The sequence below is a fragment of the Miniopterus schreibersii genome (genome assembly GCF_964146895.1).
Source record: "Miniopterus schreibersii genome assembly, chromosome: 13".
NCBI classification, from domain to species: Eukaryota; Metazoa; Chordata; class Mammalia; order Chiroptera; family Miniopteridae; genus Miniopterus; species Miniopterus schreibersii.
Window position 1 is genome coordinate 2620513 of NC_138113.1, and position 22143 is coordinate 2642655.

The window sequence follows — 22143 nt, forward strand, 5'->3', positions numbered from 1 at the left end:
AGCCAGAGGCCGCCTAAGCGCGGGGACGCGGACAGAGAGGGGACGGGGGCGGGAGGAGGTCGGGGCGCTCAGAGGCTCCGGCGGGAAGGAGCCCGGGCGGCGGGCGGCGGGGAGGCTCCGTCGCGAGGGCGCCCAGCGCCGGGAAGGCAGCGCCAGGCCCGGTCCGGCCCGACCCGCAGGACGGCGGCCGAGGGCGCGACGGCGGGCAGAGCGCGGACACGGTGCCCGGCCGCCCCGGGTGGGCGCGCGGAGGCGGGGACGCGGGGGCGCAGGAGACAGGGGCGCAAGAGGCAGGGGGCAGGGGGGCGGGGGCGCGGGGGCAGGGGGGCAAAGGGTAGGGGGCCAGGGGCGCAAGGGACAGGGGGCAGGGGCTCGGGGGCAGGGGCGCAAGGGGCAGGGGCTCGGGGGCAGGGGCGCAAGGGGCAGGGCGCGGGGGCTCGGGGGCAGGGGCGCGGGGGCAGGGGCGCAGCGCGACCGCGCGGGTCGAGACGGGAAGGAGGCCCGGGCGCCCCGCGCGCCCCCCACACGCGGCTCGGTCCCCGCGCCCCGGCCCCCGCACTCCGTCCCCCGCGCCCGCGCCCCAGCCAATCAGGCGGCGCCGCGGGCCGCCCGTCCCCGAGGCCCCGCCCCGGCGCCGGCCAATGGGCGGCCGAGCCCGGCTCCCAGGGCGCGCAGCCCGCGCGGACCGGCTCAGAGCGAGAAAAGCGAACCCAACCCGTCGGGGCTGCCGCTCCGGACCCGCCGCCGCCTCCCCGAGTCGGGCCACCGTCCCAACCCGAAAGTCCAGTTCTGCGGCCCGGCCGCGGCGAGCGAGCGCGATGACACAGGACTACGACAAGTGAGTGCGCGGCCGGCCCGGCGCACCTGCCGCGGGGCCGGGGCCGGGGCCGGGGCCGGGGCCGGGGCCGGGGCCGGGGCCGGGGCCAGGGGGCGGCGGGGTCGCGCGCCCCGGGAGACGGGCTCCCCCCGCCCTCCCTGCCTTTGTTCCGCCGGGAGGGGCGCCCTGGCCTCGCGGACTGACCGGGCTCTGCGGCCCCCTCGCGCCCCTCCCCACCTCGGCGTCCCCGGCGCGGGGGGCGGGGGGAGACCGCGCGGGCGCCCCGGGCTCTGCCCCCCGGTGCTCGGGGCGCGGGCCTCGAGGGCTGCGGGCCGAGCGCGCGGACCTTGCGCGGCGCCCCCGCGGGTCGGGCGGCTGCTCCTGCGCCGGGAGCCGGGAGCCGCTGGCGGCGCCCCCGGGGGTCCCGCCGCGCGCGCGCCCGTGAGGCCCGGGGAGGATTGGGGAGGACCGAGGAGGACCCGGGAGGATTGGGGAGGACCCGGGAGGATCGGGGAGGATCGAGGAGGACCGGGGAGGACCCGGGAGGATCAGGGAGGACCCGGGAGGGGAGGATCCGGGAGGGGACCCCGCCGGCCGCGCGGGGAGGGGACCCTGCGGGAGCTGCTGCGCCGCGGGTGGGGCCCGGCTGGGGCCGTGGGAAAGCTCGGGGACGGCGGGGGGGCTCCCGCGCGCGACGCTGCCCAAGGCGCCGGCCCCCGCGCCCCGGCCGGAGCTTCCAACTGTTCCGCCCGGCGCAGGGCGACTTCGGGCGCTAAGCTAGGGGACCCTGCGAGGCGTAGCGCTGGGCTTTCTTGGCAACTTCCCTGTGATGATAAAATTGTCCCAAAACATTTTTTTAAAAATACACAAAAAACCACAAATCGCACCCACCCGAATCAGGCTGTGCCAGCGCGCCCGCCTCCTGGATGCGCAGGGAGGGGTTTACGCGGGACGTCCCACGCAGAGCCACCGTTTGCTGTGGAATATGCGGTGGGATCGTCTCTCGAAACACAGCGTGGGCAGCGTTGGGGAGACCGCGGGTGGAGGGCCGGGGCGCCCCAAGGCGCTGACGGCCCCGGGGACTGGCGACAGCCTGTCCTACGAGGAAGTGCACAAAGGCGGCCTGTGTCATATTTATTTCTCAACCTGCGGCCCAGATAAGGCAGGTTTCCAAAGCTGACATTTCGGCCTTAGGCACACTTTGGAAACGCAAGACACCTTCGGGGTGATCGCAGGCAGAACGATTTGCGAAAAAAGCTGTTCTACCTTCTGCTGCCCCTCAGATTTGGGCCGGCGTGGGAGATGGGAAGCCGAGCAGCCGGCGTCACGGGGGTTGAAGGAGCCAAGGGCTGTCATCGCCCTTTGAAAGTAGCTATTAACGCTATTAATAATTAGCAGTAGCACCAGCGAGTCACCCCAAAAGGCACCCGCCGGTTCAGGAGCTGCCGTGCGCCCTGTGCCCGATGGCACCGGCAGTGCCCCTTGCGCGTTTCGTTCCCTCGCCTCTTTTCAGCAGCCCGTTGGGTCTCTGTTCCAGCAGCGCACCGTCCCGAGTCTCCTTTTTCCTCCAGATGTAAGCTCCTAGGACTTTGATGCCTAGACATGCGTGAAAACACTGCCTTTGAAATACGACTTAATTTTGACGGAGATAAATTAAGTTGTTGGATTCCTCCCACCCCCTTTTTCAAAGACGCTCTCCTTTTTTTAAAAAAAAAAAATCTGTGTCTGTTTTTAAAGGGCCTGGGTGACTGCCAAACCCTAACCTTTGTTGATTACTTGAAAAGATAACCAGTCAGTCTTTCTACATTCACTTTTAGAGTGGGTAGGTCACCTTTAGGCAATTTACATATTTCATCTGTGTGTTGCAATGAGAACTGATCCTTACGTTGGCTTGTCAGAATAGCGATCGTTCAGAGTGGTTCTGAACACTTCAGTTTTTTTCCTTAAAAAAAAAAAGAAAGAAAACCACTTCATTTCGCTGGAGTTAGTGTTCCACTTTCTCTCGTTATTGACTTACTAAATAGTACCCACTGAACGGTTGTTGAGACTGTTTGCATTTCACGTTTTTGGAATCAGTAATGTTTGCTTTAATCTTTTAAGTCAAATCTTCTGTGAGAGTTTACTAAGATCCACGTTGATTTTTCTGGATTTTTCCCACCAAACTACACTGTTGAGAGGAAACCGTTGTTGGGCCGTGTGGAAAACTGGTAGAGATTTTTTTTAAAAAAACAGACAAACAGATTTCTCCTTCCTAGTTTTGTAAAAACCTTTTTGTTCAGTGGCTTCATTTATTGTAGATTCTCAAGTGTTTATCTCTAAGATAAACAGTTCACTCCCTCCTCGGGCCAGAAAATTATGCCTCCTTATTGATTTACAGTCCCCTTTGGCCACATTCCATGCTCAATCTGCGGGTAATCAGTAGAATACTCTAACTTTCTCATATACCCCGGAGGATTAAACCAAGTCTCCCTTTTCCTCCCGCCCCCTCCTCCCCTGCTCATTTGGCTGCGGGAAGGTTTTTAAGGCCTGGAACCAGCGGGAGGAAGGGAAGTAACGTGTGGCAGGGTGAAGACTGAACCGTATGTGCTCCCTTTAGGAGGGTACGGCCTGGTTGCCTGTGTCTGGAGAGAGTCGGCGTTCTCTGTGGCCCTACTGTGTCCTTGGTGTTTGCTTATGTGAAGTGTTGGAATAGCTGAATTTTCCTGCCAGATGGTACCTCCTGGGTTGCATGTGTAGGTTAACTGCAGCTCCTCTGGCAGCCTAAATACCTTATATCTTACGGGGTGACCCACTGGCCTGCGATTAAGTGAGTTGTCTTCTGCTCTTGTCTTGATTTACTTTATAGAGTCATTGAGGAAACAATGGACTATTTTATTGGAACATCAGTGAATTGGTTGTTTGTTTCGTTTTGTTTTTTAAATATATCTTTATTGATTTCAGAGAGAGGAAGGGAGAGGGAGAGAGAGAGAAACATCAATGAGGAGTCATTGATGGGCTGCCTCCTGCACGCCGCCTGCTGGGGGCCGACCCGCCCCCGGGGCATGTGCCCTGATGAGGAATCGAACCCCGATCTCCCGGATCCTAGTCGACAGCCCTCAACCGTGAGCCACGCCGGCCAGGCTGTTCGGCTCTTCTTAAAAGCGAGCTTATGATGCCTTGCAGAAGGAATACATGTGTTTATACATGTTTCTTAAATGTCTCCGAAGCAAACGGCCGGTGTTGGTTCTTCAGAATGAGGCACTTTACCCGCAGCGGCGCTCCTACACGAGCGAGGACGAGGCCTGGAAGTCCTTCCTGGAAAACCCTCTCACCGCGGCCACCAAAGCCATGATGAGCATCAACGGCGACGAGGACAGCGCGGCCGCGCTGGGCCTGCTCTACGACTATTACAAGGTAGGGCCGCCGCCCCTTCCACGGCCCCGGTGTAAAACAGTAATTTGCCGGTAGGATGTAGCGCAGGTTGCTTGTGTAGTGACTATAAATAGTTTAATGAGCACTTTGAATTGCTCTGGTTCAAAGCTGAAGATCCGAGATCGTAGAATCAAAGGGTTGTTTTTCAAACGTGAGAAGAAGCCGGCTGCTCTGGCTCCGTCGGGAAGGACAGGATGGGGGATGCGTCTTACTGACACTGAACGTTTTACGGAAGGTGGTTCTTAGCGCCATCGGGGTGGCGGAGGCGCATCCCTGGGTAGTCAGAGTGATCCCCTTTCCCCGGAATGATGTAAAGCCTTGGATTGGATTGGACTGGGTTGTAGGATTCATGAAAAACAAGCTCCCGGTATTTTCTAGTCTTGGACTTTCTAGTTCCGAGATCAGAATATTTTTTGTTGCCTGTCGCTAGAGGTTTGGATGAGTCTTCATTAAGGAGAGTCTCTCCTCTGCCTGGAGGTTCACGTGGTGTTCAGGACATGACACACTGCCCTGTATCGTCATCGCTGTATCACTGTCCTAGTGATGCTAACTGCCACTTACCGGTCACCTAGACTGTGCTAGACCTGCTCACAGCGTGCGTGATACTTCCGACGCGTCCCTGCAGGATCCCTGTGGCGTTACCCCTGGTTTGCAGATGAGAAAGATAAGTCCTCAGGTCCCACAGCTAGTGTGTGTTGCCGCCAGGACGTCGGGCCTGGTCTGGTTTGTGCCCGGGTCGTCCTCTTGGGTGTGCCATGGGGTCTCCCGAGGGATGGGCCCCGCTTGCTGGACTCTCCTCAGCAGATACGTGAGGATGGCTACGTGTTAAGTTCATGTTTGCCGCCTTTTTGTTTTGAAAACTTCCAAACCTGTAGAAAACTTAAAATAACAGGATAATCAACTCCTTCATACTTTCCCTTAGGTTGGCCATTTGCCTGCCTTTTGTTATAGTCGGGCCCTGAGTTCCTTCCCGAATGTAAGAAATGCAGAGCCCTGGCCTGTTTGGCTCAGTGGTTAGAGTGTCGGCCCTTGGCCCTTGGACTGCAGGGTCCTGGGTTCGATTCTTGCCCAGGGCACATACCTCAGTCACAGGCTGGATCCCGGCCCTGGTTGGGTATGTGTGGGAGGCAACCAGTCGATGTGTATATCTCACATCGACATTTCTCTCTCTCTCCCCTCTCACTCCCTCTGAAAAGCAATGGAAAAAATATCCTCAGGTGAGGGTTAAAAAAAAGAAAAGAAAAATGCAGAGGGGAAAAAGCAAAGAAGATAGTTTGATTATCAAAATTAGGGTGGGACCTAAACAAAAGGTTTAATTATTTTCTGATACGAGGTCGTGTGGTCAACTTGTGTTTCGGAGAGCGAGGTATTTTTTTCTTTGAATATGAATGGAAACTTGTGTAGTAACTAGTGAGGCTGCAAGAAACCTTGTCTGGGAAATACGGCCACTAAGGTTCCTTTGAAGTAGAACTTATTATATAATCTGTTCTTTTTATGGCTTGTTTTATTGACTCAATCAGTGTGAAGACCCTGAGTTCTTCCTAAGTATTAATTATGAAGTTTGAAGTTACATATTTGTAACTGAAACTCTTGAGAGTGGGAGGAAACCAACAGGTTTAGTGCCAGAAAGACTGACTAATGATACTGATTGCAGTGTGTGTGTGAAATAAAGGGTCCTAAAGGTATTTTACACCTTAGGAGGAGATCAGTTTTCCTGTCTGCTCATTAAGGGTGATAATCTTAGTAGTTCTCTATGTCAAGCTGCTTTTGATAAGTGTAGGGTTTTTTGTTTGTTTGTTTTTAAATGAACCAACTTATTTGTTTCCATTCTTCAGGTATAACCACCAGTCATTTTTACATAACAACCTTGGTAAAGATTTAAAAGCACATTATTAATGCATGAAAAATACATTTTTTTTCCTTTAAGGGTAAAATAAGTTTCAGACATCTTAGCAGGGTTGGCGCACACATTGGGTGTACGCCTCAGCTGGTTGAGGTGCGCAGTGTCCCTGCGACGTTTACCTGTGCTCGCCTCCTGTGCAGAGAAGAGCAGAATCGGACAAGGAACGGAGCTCACTGAGTTCCGTTTGTCCTTTGGATGATGGGCCATGATAATCCCCAGTGTCTAAAGAAATTTATCATTGGAAACCAGCATTTGGATCTTGGGGGTGCTCTGTGAACACAGCTGATCCTTCTGATTTTGCATTTGATCTGAAAGGAAAAGTAGCAGAGAGGAGCAGCAAGAAAGCCGGACGCGCCCAGATGTGCGTTCAGTAACGCCTTTTCCCCATTTTTCTGCATAAACCAGGGCAGAGCTATTTCTTTTAAGAGATGAAACCCAAACTCAGTGACAGTAAGTGTTGGGATGCCCTGAGTCTGTTTGACAGCGAAGTGATAGTTGGTTTTTCCATATGCACCTGGTGGCCAGGTTGGAAGCTCTTGAGGGCAGACGCTGTGCCATCTGTCCTGCTGCCCCAGAGCCTGGCGTTCGGGAGGCGGCAGGAGGCGGAACCTGTGCGTCGCTGAGTAAGGGTCAGATTGTCACCATGTGTGTTAATATCTCAGGTTCCTCGAGAGAGAAGGTCGTCAACCGCAAAGGCTGAAGTTGAGCACCCAGAGGGCGATCACAGCAAAAGGTAATGTCTGGCGCAAGCCTAAAGCAGGCCTCTTGAAAAATGCCAGGTGTCTGTGACGGTAAGATGGGAGTTTGTTCCAATGAACCAGTACAAGAGGAAGAGAGAGGTAGGCTGGACTCTGGCTGTCTAAACTGACATTTCATTACTGCTTTGCCTCTCACCGGTGATGATTCTGTTGCTCTGAGGAGTCACCAGCTCCTTTAGACGTGGTTGCCTTTTCTAGAAAGCAAAGCGAGAACTTTCTCCCCCCCACAGGGGTGCTTTCAGTGATCACAAACGTGTTCGCTTATTTGTCTTTGATGTTCTCTTAAGGATGTGGCTTACGGCAGTGGTGGGGTCCATGAAAAAAAGTTGAGTACCAGTGATCTTGAATAACTATGTAAGCGAACCTTAATAAAGCAAATTCAACTGTATTCCAAACTCCTGTTAAAGTTATTTTTAAAAATATTCTATGTTAAAACTTTCAGAAAACTAAATTAAGGTTTGAGTTTATAGTCATGAAAAGAAAATTTAAATATACCTTTAAAATTGCCCTGTGGCCCTAGTCAGTTTGGCTCAGTGGCTAGGGCATCGGCCCTTGGACTGAAGGGTCCTGGGTTCGATTCCAGCCAAGGGCATATACCTCAGTTGCAGGCTCGATCCCTCGCCCCTGTCGGGGCACGAGCAGGAGGCAACCAATCGGTGTGTCTCTCTCACATCGATGTTTCTCTCCCTCTCCCCTCCACTGTCTTTGAAAAGCATTGGAGCCCAGCCGGGCGTGGCTCAGCGGTTGAGCGTTGATCTAGGATCCAGGGGATCAGGGTTCAATTCCCAGGCAGAGCACATGCCCGGGTTGTGGGCTCCATCCCCAGTTGGGGGCGTGCAGGGGGCAGCCGATCAATGGCTCTCTCATCATTGATGTTTCTATCTCTCTCCTTCTCCCTTCCTCTCTCTAAAATCAATAAAAATATATTTTTTAAAAAAAAGAAAAAACAGAAAAGCAATGAAAAAAATATCCTCAGGTGGGGATTAAAAATAAAAAAGAGCCTAAATGATTCGAGGACACTTGGAAAATTCATTAATTTTACCCTGGACTAGAATCATCTTCTATTTCCCAGGGTATTTATTAAAGCAAAAGTGATTTTATGCAAATATATCTACTGGTGCAGTGTAATCATAGGTGCTCTTATGGTGGAAGAGAAAGTCAAAGAAGTATAAGTATTGGGAACACAGGTGGCCCAGTAATAACAGCACACATTTCTTGAGCCCTGGGTGCGAGGCATTGTTACACACGGCAGGGCGTTGACTCATTCACCCTGACACAGCCTCGTGAGGACAGACACCACTGTCCCCATTTCACAGGTGAGCAGTTACTCAGAGGTGGAGTAACCAGCTCAAGGTCACACCGAATTTGAGCCAGACTCTAGAGCCTGTATGAGAGCCACCATACTAGACAGACCCAGCTAACCATGTTAGTAGCTTCAGGGCTCTAGTAAAACTTGGAAATTTATTAGAATTATTGAAAGTAAAGTGTAGCCCATGGCTCAGCGGTTGAGCATCGACCTAGGATCCAGGCGATCGGGGTTCGGTTCCCGGTCAGGGCACATGCCCGGGTTGTGGGCTCGATCAATGACTCTCTCTCATCATTGATGTTTCTATCTCTCTCTCCCCCTCCTTTCCTCTCTCTGAAATCAATAAAGATATATTTAAAAAAAAAAAAAGTAAAGTGTAATAGAGGAGAGTTCTGAGTTCTTAGTATTCAAAACTCAAAAATACGTTTGGATTTCATTTGACCTGTAACTATGAAGTCTAAGGCCATCATGGGTTGTTCTGCATTTTCTATTTCTTTCATTTCTACCAAGTGTATTATAATTATTGCACAGGACCCAGCGGCCCAGTGCCGTTAGAAAAATAAAAATTGTCCCTGGCCGGGTGGTTCAGTTGGTCGGACCACCGTCCTGTGCACCAAAAGGTTGTGGGTTCGATTCCCAGGCAGGGCACACACCTGGCTTTTGGATCTGATCCCCAGGTGGGGTGCGTATGGGAGACAGCCCGTCAGTGTTTCTCACATCGATGTTCCTCTGTCTCCCTTCTTCTCTCTCTAAATCAATAAAACATGTCCTTGGGTGAGGATTGAAAATAAATAAATACAATTAAAAAGTAAAAATCGTCAGAGGGCTGTGTTCACATTGAAACTGCTCTGTTTGTCTTCTTAAAGAACCAGCGTGCCAAACGTGCCCGAGCCGCCCCTCGTTTCTGCCGGAGAAAACAGGGTGCAGGTTCTGAAAAACGTGCCGTTTAATATCGTCCTTCCCCACGGCAACCAGCTGGGCGTCGACAAGAGAGGCCACCTCGCAGCTCCGGATACAACAGTCACCGTCTCCATAGCAACGATGCCGACCCACTCCATCAAGACGGAAACCCAGCCCCACGGCTTCGCTGTGGGGATCCCGCCCGCAGTGTATCACCCTGAGCCCGCCGAGCGGGTGGTGGTTTTCGACCGGAGCCTCAACCCCGACCAGTTCAGCTCGGGCGCCCAGCCCCCGAACGCGCAGAGGCGAACTCCGGACTCCACCTTCTCGGAGCCCTTCAAGGAAGGCGTCCAGGAGGTAGGGAGGCGGGCATCCTCCTGCGGCGCGGTGCGAGTGTGGGGTCCGCCCCTTCCCCGTTACGTAAGCCTGAAACTCAGCCTGAAGAGAGTGGATTAGGAACAAAAGTGGGGCTTTCAAAGAGAAAAAGCCCCGGGGTGTAATTTGTAAACTAAACCTATAAAACCAGAAATTATCGGGCACACGGCTAATCTTACCAGCAGCTGAGTTACCGATTAGGATTCCAGCGAGCGGAGCAGGAGGAAGGGAGCCCCGCACCTAGTTCTCCACCGACAGCAGGTGGATCCACGTGGTCTGTTTTCGGCTGCTGTCCTAGGCCCACGCAGGCTCCGCGCAGCCGGTCTGAGTGTAAAGTGACGCGTCGTGTGTGCGTTTGCTCGGCGGTTCTGGGTTGGTGGTGCTGTCAGGGAGGCAGGCGGAGCTGGAGGACAGGCGCGCTGCGTGGAGTTTACAAGTGAACTGCAAATGCTTCCGAGCGCTTTGGACTGAAGATGTTTCAAACCGCGTTTAACGAGGGGGGGGGGGACTATCTCTCTGCCTGTGGAAATGGGAGTAGAGTAATAACCTCTCCTGAGAAAGCGCACCGGTCCACCCCACCGTGTGTGAACTTGACACCCTGTCCTAACGTGGTACAGTGACAGTGCCGACTCCCAAAATCAGGAGGCGACGTTTGCAGACACGAGAATTTGAACAGAATTAGTATGTTGGGGAAAGGGAATTAGTGAAGCACTTTGTGGGCGTCCTTAGATTGTTTTAATTTAATCGAGCGGCATATAAAATGAATGTTTTTCTTTTTAATGTCTTTTTTTAAGTTTTCATAGAATTAAAACTTTTATTTTCAAACAAACGTTGAGAGAGTAGCGGGTTGCTGCAGCCACGGGCTCTGTGCCGTGTCTACGTGGGTCTTTAGTGAGCAAGCCTGGTGACCGGTTCAATAGTTGTGGCTCATTCCCTTGATATTTCAGGTTTTCTTCCCCTCGGAGCTCAGTCTGCGGATGCCGGGCATGAACTCAGAGGACTATGTTTTTGACAGTGTTTCTGGGTAATAGTTGTCTTTTAATTTGACTTTTTATCTTTCAGCTTTTAAAACATTTCCTTTCGTTAATTTGATGTTGAAAAATCAGAGGTGGCTTTCGCGGGCTCTCAGCTGCACCTTACTGCAGTCGCTGTCGCAGTGGCGCCTTTCTTTGCCGCAGGACGGTTGCTTCGTGCTTTCGACTCTGAGCTGTGGTTCGTGTCCCTCAACCCTCGGTGTTGGTGCTTCTTCTGTCCTTTGGCTTCTTTATGTGATGGTGGCAGAGCGGGACCCGAGGGAGGAGAGGAGGGCGGCAGGTTAGAGCCCTGAGGTCCCAAAAGTCCATTTCTAAAGTGCATCATTCCGTGAGAAACGGGAGTAACATCAGGTGGATAAAGGCTTCTATTTTTTTTTAATTAGCCTCGCTAATTATAAAATAAATGAAGTCAACTTTTTTTCTGACCAGATAACCTCTTCTTTTAAACCTCACAAGACGGTGTCTCACTCTCGGAATATGCGTGTTTTCCAGGTTAATTATGAACATATATAAAAACACCTTCAGATTTTTCAGAAAGAGTTTAAGATTTCATTTTATAGTCTTGTTTTATGTATTTTTTTGTGTGTGTATATTTTGAAGTAAAGAAACGTTTTATTCAGAAGTCTAGGATTTTATGGGAATGGAGACTTCCCTTAAAGACGCGCCTCGGGGTGCAGGAGTCAGAGACTGAGATGCCTTTAGGGTCTAGGCCAGGGGTTGGCCACTCTCTCTGGAGGGTCAGGTGGTGAGCGTTTTGGGCTTCGTGGGCCCGGCAGCCTCTGCAGTGAACGGGCTCTGCTGCTGTAGCACAAAGTCGGCCGCAGATGACGCGGAAACAAGGCGTGGCTGTATTCCAGCACATTTTACATTTTATTTACAAAAGTAGATTTATTTATAAAGATAGGTGTTATTCACCAACCCCTGGCCCAGGCAGGTGATGAAGCAACTTCAGGGGGCTATACGGATGGCACTCTCAGGTAATAGCAAATGTAGAGGATTGTGTGCCTGTCTAAAGACAGTTAAATTACAAGCAGAAACAACCAAAAAGTGCTGTGCAGACCAAATCTGATTTAATCGGAGGCCTGCCGGCCACCTGTTGGCAACCCTTGCTGGGCAGATACCAGATGGGCAGCGTGTCTTGAGACTCCCTCCCAAGTCCTCCCGCTGAGTAGCATCTTTACCAACCTCAGCCGCCCACCTTCTCATAGTCAGCGTTACTCCACGGAATCTCTGGCGGGCACTTTGTGGCCCCACGTGTGAAATCTGAGAGCTTCTGTGCTGCTTGGGTCACGTTTATCATGGGAAAGCAGATGCTGTGTGTAATAGGACAGGGTCAGTCGGACGTTTCCTGTAGCCTGCTGTTCTCACACTGAAGCTCTTGGAGGCTGAGCTAAAGTGCGCGGGAAGCGTCGGGGGGTGGACTCGAGCGCTGTGACTTGTTTGCCCCCAGGAACAACTTCGAGTACACGCTAGAGGCCTCCAAGTCGCTGCGGCAGAAGCCGGGAGATGGCACCATGACCTACCTGAACAAAGGCCAGTTCTACCCTGTGACCCTCAAGGAAGTGAGCAGCAACGAGGGGATCCACCACCCCATCAGCAAAGTGCGGGTGAGCCTGCCTGGGTGCTGCTCTCGGGAGCCGTCAGAGCTCGGTGGTCCCAGGCCTGCCGCGGATCTAGATGAGCTGAAGTGCAGTTTTAAGCCTTCCCTGTAAAACCCGGCACTGGATCCATTTCCCCAAAGATACTCACCCTGCGTTGCCCTCACGTTGTAATGACTTCTCTCTCGTAGAGTGTGATCATGGTGGTGTTTGCTGAAGACAAAAGCAGGGAGGACCAGTTACGGCACTGGAAGTACTGGCACTCCCGGCAGCACACGGCCAAACAAAGGTGCATTGACATAGGTACGTAGCTCCAGAGCTGCTGTTATTCCCAGAGGCACAGGCATCCAGTCTTCTAAATCCAATTATTTTTGGCAGCGACCAGCTTCCTGCCGAAAGCATTTGAATTTTTTTGCCAGCCACTGGCCTGTTCCAAACACTGTCCCTGGCCTCCTGGAATCAGTGCTCTTCACGTTACTTCCTTCACAAGGACACATGCCCCTGCCAGTGGCTTCCCGCATGACACCCGGCCGGCAGCTGCAGCGCCACCCCTCACAAGGGTGTCCACGTCCTGGCCTGCAGAATCTTTGAAGGGTACTGTCTGTCCGAGATTCTGATGAGCTGGAGGTGATAGTAAGGTAGAAGGGAACGGCCAGGCACCAAGTGAAGGAAAACACTGCTGATGCCCACTTACCTGCAGGCCGCCTCCCTGCCTGCTGCGCTGCACACGAGGCTCTCCTGTCGGGAAACGGACCCAGAGAGTCGTCACCAGACAGAGCAGCGGATCCACGTAAATTCATAGTGAAGTCACTTATGAAAACCCCATTTTAAAAATAAAATTTTTATTTTAGAGAGAGAGAAACATCAATGAGAAAGAAACATCAACATTGATCGGCTGCCTCCCCCACACCCCCTGCTGGGGATTGAGCCCGAAACCCTGGCCTGTGCCTGGACGGAATCAGACGGGCGACCTCCTGGTGCACAGGATGGTGCTCAACCACTGAGCCACACCGGCCAGGCGGAAAACCTCTATTCTTGCCGTGTATACAATTTTCGTGTAAAACTCTTGTCTGTATCATAAGATGGCTCTTAACCTTAGTGCTGCTCCTTTCCTTTGCCTCTTACAATGTTCATCATGTTCTCTTTTCAGAAGAATTAAAAGAATCGGGTTCTAGTCTTGGTTCTCTGGACTAGTTTTCTGACCTTGGGACAATTACTTGAACATTTTTAGACCTGAATGTCCTAATTTTGACGTCATGAGATAAAGTTAAATATATCTAAGCTTGCCTATATTAGAAAAGTCCTTTTCTTCACTTTTAAAACTTCAGGCCAACAGAATGTTAAGTTAACCAGAGGTGATCGTGTGAAAAACAGACTCTTACTATGAACTGCCGTCATCTCACGGTGGAGTGAGACTCACAAATTCCTTTTCTTTTTCTCGCTCGTAGCCGACTATAAAGAGAGCTTCAATACCATCAGCAACATTGAGGAGATTGCTTATAATGCCATTTCTTTCACGTGGGACATTAACGATGAAGCAAAGGTAGGTCACGAATTCCGGGGGCTCCTGTGTTGCCCTCGCCTTGAGAGCTTCATGATTTGACAACTGATGTTTTTTACAGTGCTACATGTTTTCCTTTTTTAAAAATTTTTATTTATTGGTTTTTTAGAGAGAGAGAAAGTATCAATTTGTTGTTCCCCTTATTGATGCATTTCATTCATTGGTTGACTCCTGTATCCTGACCAAAGATTGAACCCCCCGCCCCGGCGCATCGGGACAGTGCTCCAGCCAGCGGGGCTGCCCGGGCGGGGCCCCCCGTCTTCACCTCTTTGCTAAGGAAAGGGGGGGTAAGCTCGGCCAGAGGAGCTTAGAGCCGTGAGTCAGGAGGAGCCTGAGAATGGGCAATACCTGGGGGAAGAAACCCCGTCAGCCTGTGCGCTCTCCCTAGGAGCTGCTCCAGCTGACTTTTCCACTTTCTCTCTTTTCACTATTTCACGTTTTCTGAAAGTACCGCTTCTCCCCAGATGTTGTGAAACTGTCCTTCTCCCCTTTCTACCCTCTCTTCCCCGAAAAAAGACAGTTTTTGTCAACACACTTTAACACGGGACGTGTGGAACTCAAGCCATCAGAGCGGGGCCGGGAGTGGGGTGAGTGCCCGCCGCTCACTGTGTGGCCTTGACTCCCTGGCCACTGCCTCTGGTTCCTCATTTGCAAAGTGGACTTGATCCTGTCCCCTCCCTCCTCCGGGCATGGTGTGGGGATTATTGGGACAATGTCAGAGGCGGCTGGAGCGTCCTCAGAAAGGCCCTAAAGGACAGTGTGGGTAGCTGAGGTCTGTTTCACGCTGTCACCTAAGGACAGCTCATCAAAGGTTCTTCCACCTCAGGCTTTCACGGGTGAAGAATTGCCTCCCGCGCAGGTGGCCATTTGGATAATTGGCATTTTTAGTACCTATTGAGAAAAATTAAGCACATTTTTGGGTCATTTCTGCCTTTCCCTTTTAGTGGAATTTCTCTCTTCACTAAATGATTGGAGTTCTGGTATTTATGTCTTTTCATTAAATACACTGTGTTAGATGCTAAACTATCGCCGAATTTTATTTCTCACCGCCTAGGATTGCTGTTAAAAAATCGTGAGACTGGGTTCTGGAGAACCATGTTGAGTTTTATTATAACCGCCTTCCTTTCTTATTGTGGCCGTCGTGGTGAAGGCAGGAGTGTGTCTTCAAGCCTGTGGGATGTGGAGACCGGGGTCGGCCAGTCTGGAAAGAGGCGTCGGCTACTGTGGCTGCGTGAAGGGTTTCCTGCGACCACCGTGGTCCCGGGCACATGTCCTTGGGCTGCTCAGTCCAGAGTGTGGTGCTTGAGTAAACAGTGAGTTCACTGCAGAGGAGCTGCTAGGCGGAAAAGCGAACTTTTCATTTTATGTAATTGTTGTTGCAGTAATTTTGAAATTAAATATCATAATAGGACTCTGTGTGCTGGCTACTAACAGCCTTTAAAAGGAGTTGGCCCTGTGCCCTCCAGGTACTTCTGTTCTTACAGAGAACTAGACAAATATGGCCATTAGGGGCCACTGAGAAATTGTGGAGGGGCTGAGTGAGGACGTGTGAGCCCCGAGGTCACTTTTCCGCCGTATTCGTGACCTTGAGTTCGTCCTCGAGTTCACCAGCTTAGTTTTCTCCCCTTTACCTGCCGGGGAAATGACGAGGCTCTGGTGGCCGGCTCTCTTCTTTGTTGGGGTGTTGTCAGGGCTAATAAACACTTGTCGGGGTGCATGGAGATGTTGGCAGGAAGGCTGGCACATGGGCAGGGTGCTCTGTTTGTTCTATGTGTCACTCGGGTGGGAGGAATGAAAGCCGGATGACGGGTGGGGACCACGGCTGGCTTTATTTAGAAGGCCTTCAGCACGTTTTTACCGAAGAGCGATGTCAGAGGCGTGTCCTAAGTAGCTGTAACAACACGGTGAACTGATGTAGGTGAACTCGGCTCCGTTTCCCGTCCAGGCCCCCAGCACCGACTTGATTTTAAGTGTTTTCCTGCTGCTGGAGGGGCTGTGCCGTCTCTTAATGAGGCCTCTGCCTTTTGAAGCTGGTGTCAGGCAGCAGTTGCAAGTGTGTGTTGGAATTAATCTGCTCTTTTGCTCTCCCTGGCCAAGTGGGTGTTTTCTGCTTTTACCCTTAAAGTAATTGCTGCCTTAGGGCAGCCGGAGTGAGCACACGTAGGAGCAGAATCCCGTGTAGGTTGTTTTTTCTGCTTCATTTTCCGAGTCTCCACTTTCTTGCTCTAATTTAGATGCATCTGTCGGTTCTTGTCTCCAGGCCTTTCTCCCCCATGAACATGACAGTTTGTTGGAGATACGTGGCGTTCCCTCGCTCCCCCCCCCCACTTTTTTCAAAAAAGTTAACTCACCCTTATGGCCAGGCCAGGATGAGTAAAAGCAGGATCCTGGCCCCATGGTGACATCTGAACCCGCCCTCCCTGCCACTTCTGCTCACTCTGGAGGGGACTGTACTTTGAGGACACGTTAGGTTGAGCCTTGAACCCTTGGCTTCTGTTCCAGTTTGGGGGGAAACGCTGTCAGGGCTGGACTCACACTGTTCCTGTACACGTTCATCAGCAGCATCCCACCCGCTGTCACCACGGAAACGTGAAGAAGGAATGGAACTTGTGAAAATCATTAGTTTTCGAAGTGATGGTAGAGAAGGATGTTGCTTAGAGAAGCAGAAAAGTATATTTTTAAAATATATTTTTATTGATTTCATAGAGAGGAAGGGAGAGGGAGAGAAACATCAATGAGAGTCATTGATGGGCTGCCCCCTGCACACCCCCTGCTGGGGATAGAACCCAAGACCCGGGCATGTGCCCTGACCAGGAATCGAACCGCGATCTCCTGGATCCCAGGCCGATGCTCAGCCGCTGAGCCACGCCCGGCCGGCCAAGCAGACATATTTTAGAAGCAGTCCCCCAGGCAGCATTAATCTCTCCACTGCGTAGACCTGTTTCGTTCATTTTTCTGCACTCCGCACAAAGTTATATTTGTTTGGGTAGTCAGGCATCTTTTAAACAGCCAGAAGTCTCTGGACGAGTTAAAGTGCATCAGATGTTCACATTTCATTGTGAAATAACTTAATCAGACCTCGCCCCTCCTGACGTGCACAGCTGAGATCTGCGGCTGGCTTAAGGCGATTCTGGCAGGAAGCAGCAGCCACCTTTGGAACATCAGAAGGTGGTCGGTCCCTGGTGCTGACATTCAGAGTGTGTAAGAGGAGGGCACGAGTCACTTTGGGAAGAGAGGAGTAGGAAAGGGGGTGTGTGAAGGAGGGTGGGGGGAAGACAAGCATCCACCGGGACTCCAGCAGAGATCTCCCCAGAGCCAGTGTGCACCTGCCCCACGCGCAGGGATTCACAGCTGTATCCAGCAAACGCCTGAGTCCTTGCGCTGTCCCGGGCACCGTGGTGGGTCCAGGCTGAGACACCAGTGCTGTGTTCGGGTGTGTTGTGGGTTGAACAGCCTAAATGCAACATCCTGATCTCTAAGGAAGAGTGTGTCCATCTACCGCCTTACAGAGGAGCTGTGGAGACACAAATGGTTTGTGCATGGGGATGACCCGTTCTCATTTTGGTAGTTCCAAAGCCAGGTGAGTGACTCGGGCCAGGCTGCACATCCTGGGATTTCAATTTAGAGTTTACAGCAGCGTTGAGATTTGCCTAGTGATGTGCAATAAGGGCCTCTCAAAGCCTCAAGATCTGAAATAAATAGCGGAAAGAGCAGTGACCGAAAGAATTGACTTCTCTGAATGCCTGTTCTGTGCCGGGCACCCTGGTAAGGGACCTTCCCTGTGTCTACACTTAGAAGGCGGTGCCCCCTGCTCAGCACCCATAAGAGGCACTCGGTTCTCCAGGTGGGAGCGTGTGTGCTGCTTGGTTGCAGAAATGAGGCCGTGAGGAGGTGAGAGTCCGACCCCGAAATGGACAGGAAGTGTCCTTGACAGGAGCACGTTTAAGGCGTGAGGCTTCTTACTAACGAGCAGCGTGGCGGAGCCGCCAGTGAATCCCCGTAGGCGCGAGCGCTCCCGAACCAGAAAGTAGCTTCTCGATTGTTGGGTGAGTGCCCTGCAGCTACAGAGGAGGGCAGTTGTAAACCAAAAAACAGCTGCATGGGACTCAAGTGAAAATTGGGCAGCCCAGTGGGAGGGAGCTGGTAGGAAAGGATGCCTGTCGGTGGTCTAGGGACATTCTTGACGACAGGTCGCCGGACTGAGTGGCAGACAGGGAACCAGCTACAGTTCCAAGCAAAGCACAGGATCTGCTGCACGCGCCGCTGGGACCTCCGTGAGGATTAAGCAGACCCTTTAAAGATGTAATGAACCCGGGAGTAAAGTACCTAACATGCTTTTTCCAGCAGAGCCTTCTGAGTCCCTCCGCTGGACCGTGGACTGTGCTGCAGCCAACACTCACTCGTTTCCTTTCTAAACGTCAACAGCAGAGAACTCCCGTGGGATCGGATCGGCACCAAGCCTGCCCGGGTGAGCCCGGCACCCAGCTCCCGCGGGAGGGAGCCCGCCCGAGGAGCTGGACGTGGGTCTCATGGGGTTTTCTGTGCTGTGCCTCTGCGGCTGAAGAGCCCGCGGGTGTGCGTTGCTCCTGCGGGGCCGTGGAAGCCGGTTGCTTTTTCTGTCGGCACCAGCCCTCCGGGGGGACGCCCTCCGTTTCCGATGGCGCCCGGCGTGGTTGCAGACAGATGGACTGCATCTCTCTCTTGGTGGCGTGATCTCCTCTCGGGGGGTGACGGAGCCAGTTTCAACCCTCCTTACGTGTCTTTGTGGTTCTCTTAGTTTCTGCTGTCAGTGTGACGTTCGGCCTGTGGAGAAGGGAAAGGGGCAGCCAGGGATGGGACAAAAACAGAGCGCCCAGCTCCCCAGGGGGAAACCCGTCAGCGAGAGCACTTTGTGCTTCTACTTTAAGTTCTGCTGTATCAGCGCCAGGAGGAACCAGCTCCGGGGCCTTCTGCAGGAGCGTCCTGGGCCCAGTGTCTCGTGTGTCGGGCAGCGGCTCACGTGGACCGAAGGGCCAGAGGGGCCTGGGTCGGGGGAGCGGAGCTGCCGTCGTCCCCACGTCCCCTGGCGCAGGGAGAGCCCCGGGCCCTGCTGAGGGATGGTCGAGGCTGGCAGCCTTCCCTGTGTCGGGCGCGGCCCTTTGGGTAACTCGAACTTGAGACACCTGCGTGTGCTCGTGGGCCGCAGGCTTACGGGTGTAGCGACTGTTTGTTTCTTGTGTAAGCGCAGTATCTGGGGTTCACTGGGAGAGTACGTTTTAATTTGCTTGGGCCAAGCATGTTGCCTGCGTTCATGGGGATGCCATTCTAGTGAGGCATCAGTCAGGTGCGCCCTGGAAACGAGGTGTTGCCCTGTTTGGTTGCGTTAAGCAGGGACAGGTTTGGTCTGTTTCACGGCCTGAAGTTTCCAGTGGGGATGGGAGGGAGGGGAGGAGGGTGAGTCAGATACCTTACTCGCAATTATAAGTGGATCGTAGGCAGGAGATTTAAAACAGACGAGTCTGCTCCCTGCCTGGAGGAAGTCAGGGAGCACTGTCACCTTTAAAACAAAGGAAAGGAGGCCTCTCTCAGGCCTGGGCAGGCGCAGAGCCAACTCCGCGAGCTGGATTATCCGGGTTCTGTCCTTAGACCCCGAGGGAAACCCGGGGTGGCCCGGAGGCTTCTGAAATGACAGTCATTCCACTCCGGGGGTTCCTTTTGTGCAGTTTGAAAAGACGAATTTATCAAAGTAAAAAATGAAAAAGTGTTGGTGCCAGAACAATAGTCGTATTTCCTTATAGGAATAGGTTCGATCAGTATTGGAAATGGGAAGACAACTTCCTTGAGTGGAAATCTGCGGAGAAGGCCTTGAATTAGCTGATACGAAATAAATACTTGGCTATTGGAAGGTTTGCTCAGGGTCTGATCGTGAGAGAGGTTCGACCTTGAAACGTCTTCCTTTCTCCAGCGAGGCTTCTCAGACTTTGGCCTTGAAGCCTTTCGCAGAGGGTGTACTCGGTGTCCAAGCAGGGGGGCCGTCCAGATGTGAAATAAATGCACCGAGGCGGGGAGCCTCGGGCTCCGCAGGTAACAATAGCTCGCCTTTGCCGCGGGCACGCCTGGGGTGAGGGCCAAGGGCGGGCTGCTGTTGGTTGGACGGGGAGACACTTGGCAGCGGAAGAAAGCTGGCTCCCAGTGAAACCTGCAGCTTGCGAGACGGGTTTGAGGCACCTCGGCTGCGTGGCCACGATTTGTGCTGTCACTCGAATTCGCTTTTATTTTTTTAATTTTTTTTTTGGCCCGATTTTTCTGCCTCCCCCACCCGGCCACTGCTGAGGAACAATGAGCTCCTCTGTAGAAGGCTGTCCTCGGACGGCTCGTCGCTGTAACCCTCCTTCGTCGCCCTTCCTGGAAAAAAATAAATCTGTCGTTTCAGCCAGTTTTGCTACCTGTGAGCTAAATCACAGGGTTTGACCGACCTGACGTGTTCGGTAGTAAATGAATTTACCTGGAAGAGAGACTGCGAGGCAATACGGGGCCTTGAAGTTCAGGTTTCTTCTCTTTGGCACATCTTCACGCAGGGCTCCCAATCCGTTAGTAGAAATACAAGTGAACTCTCTACGTTAATTAGTCATTTAGGGATTTTTTTCCCTTCAGCCTTTTTTAAAGTGGAACACATCTTAACGAGACGTTTTGATCGGCAGCCGGCTCGCCTGCCCGGTCTCCCCGTGTGACCCACATGCTTGCCTGTCCAGCTCTGGACTGGAGATGCTGGAATGTGGTCTGTGTTTGCCTGTGTCGCACCTGCATCCAGTTCTGCGTATTTCAGAGCAAACATTCTGCTTATTTGGGACAACAGGTGCCAGATCGCCGCGTCTGCCAAGTGTCCTCAAGTTCACCAGGCCCTGCTTCTCTGACGTGACAGGGAAGGCGGCCTGCGGGGCCTGGGGAATCAGCCAGGCAGCGTCTGTCCGCCTCTCTCTCCCCGCCCCTTCCCTCCGTGACTTCTTCCCTGGCTCCGAGATCTGCAGAAACCAAGCCGGGGTGTGGGCGGCGTGGGAAGGCGGCCCTGTGGCAACAGTGAGGGCGAGGACTCCATGACTCGGTCCCTGTCTCCTCTCCAGGGAAACGCCCCTCGGCAACGTGAGAAGATTTCAAGTCGGTGCTTTGCTCCTCCCGAATCCTCTCCTCCCTCCCCAGCCCTCCGGTTCTTTATCTTTCCTCTTGCGGGTCGGCCCTTTGATGGTCTGAGAAACAGCACAAGTACTAGGTGCAGGTTGGAAGGCTCTCAGTCTGTGCTGATACCGTTGGGGGGGGGTGTAATAAGCTCCCATCAGCTGAGCAGCGGGAAATGTGATCTCCCAGGATTGTCCCATGAATTAGTGTGAAACTGGATCCTCCTGAGTTTCCGACTCGGTCTTGGCACCTCCTTGGGTTAATTATGAATTAGGCCTGGCCTGTGGCGTAAGTAGGGCAACTGCCAGGCTTCACAACCAGGGGTATATTTTGGCCGGAGGGGGGAGGGAAGCTGATTGGGGTTACGTGTCTGCTGTGAACTGCTTGGTGAGTGTTCCTGTCCCGTTAGACCTCAGCTGAGGCTGGATCGTGAGTTCTCCGTTTAAACTGTCTCCCACTCCGTTGGCCTCAGCTGACATAGGAACACGCTGGGAAACGGCGATTTTGTTCTCTGTAACTGGCGGTGTTGGATTTGGGGGGAGAATAAGCTGCGTTAGCGACCTCACGCTTTTCATTCGTCAGGTTTCCCACTAAGAAGAGCTGCGTGGACGTGTTCAGAGTCCTTTTTGACGAGTACTGAAGAGAGTTAGTTAAAATTTGTCCTAGGGTTTGTGCTTTCAGTGTGGTAGATCACTCACATCGTAGGAATGAAATTACAGATATTATATCTGTATTTCACCAGGTTGAAGTTAATACTAATTGGGTTAAAATGATGGGGATTCCCAGAGGCGGCGGGGACCGTATTCGAGGTGTCTGCCCTACTGCCGGGGTCTCGTCACCCGCTAAACCCTGTGACTTAGGGGAAGTCAGAGGGGAGCTTGATACCCACTCCCTGCTTGGTCTGAAATACGGGGACCTTTCATTTCACGCCTCGGGGTCAGAAACACCCTCTGCTCGGCCATTTTGGGGGAGTCCCTTCCTCCTGTCCTCTGAACAGTTTGTCCGTGAGGTGTGCCTTCGGCCTTTGGGCTTCCTGGCGGTGTGGTGCCCAGAGCGTGGCGTTGGAACAGAGACGCGCGCCTGGCTCTGGCTTTGTCGCCTGTCTCCTGTGTCTCACTGTGTCCAGAGCCTGAGCCTCGGCTGGACACCAGCTCTCTCGCATCAGAGGGTCTCGAGCAGCCAGACTGCGGAGCCCACGGTGCTCATGTTCGAGGGGAATGTCCTGGGCCCACGGCGAGGACACTGAGTGCATCTGGAATGTAAAACGTTTTCACTTGCCACCCCCACCCCCCCGCCGAGCATCTCCATCGCCGAGTCAACCGGCTTCC

General features: G+C 53.0%; 1 protein-coding gene across 2 annotated transcripts in view; it reads left to right on the forward strand.

Moving 5' to 3' along the window:
• The first annotated feature begins 684 nt into the window (after positions 1–684).
• The window catches only part of GRHL1 (grainyhead like transcription factor 1), a 41676-nt gene continuing 20217 nt past the window's right edge, over positions 685–22143 (forward strand). The window contains exons 1-8 of one of the 2 annotated variants that reach the window (XM_081156285.1): positions 685–838; positions 4024–4210; positions 6794–6864; positions 9062–9452; positions 10418–10494; positions 11955–12111; positions 12294–12405; positions 13551–13645. In XM_081156285.1, the coding sequence (XP_081012411.1) occupies positions 819–838; positions 4024–4210; positions 6794–6864; positions 9062–9452; positions 10418–10494; positions 11955–12111; positions 12294–12405; positions 13551–13645 (1110 nt within the window). In that variant the 5' untranslated portion in view covers positions 685–818. The remainder of the gene's footprint in view (positions 839–4023; positions 4211–6793; positions 6865–9061; positions 9453–10417; positions 10495–11954; positions 12112–12293; positions 12406–13550; positions 13646–22143) is intronic. The other variant, XM_081156284.1, reaches the window with a different exon arrangement.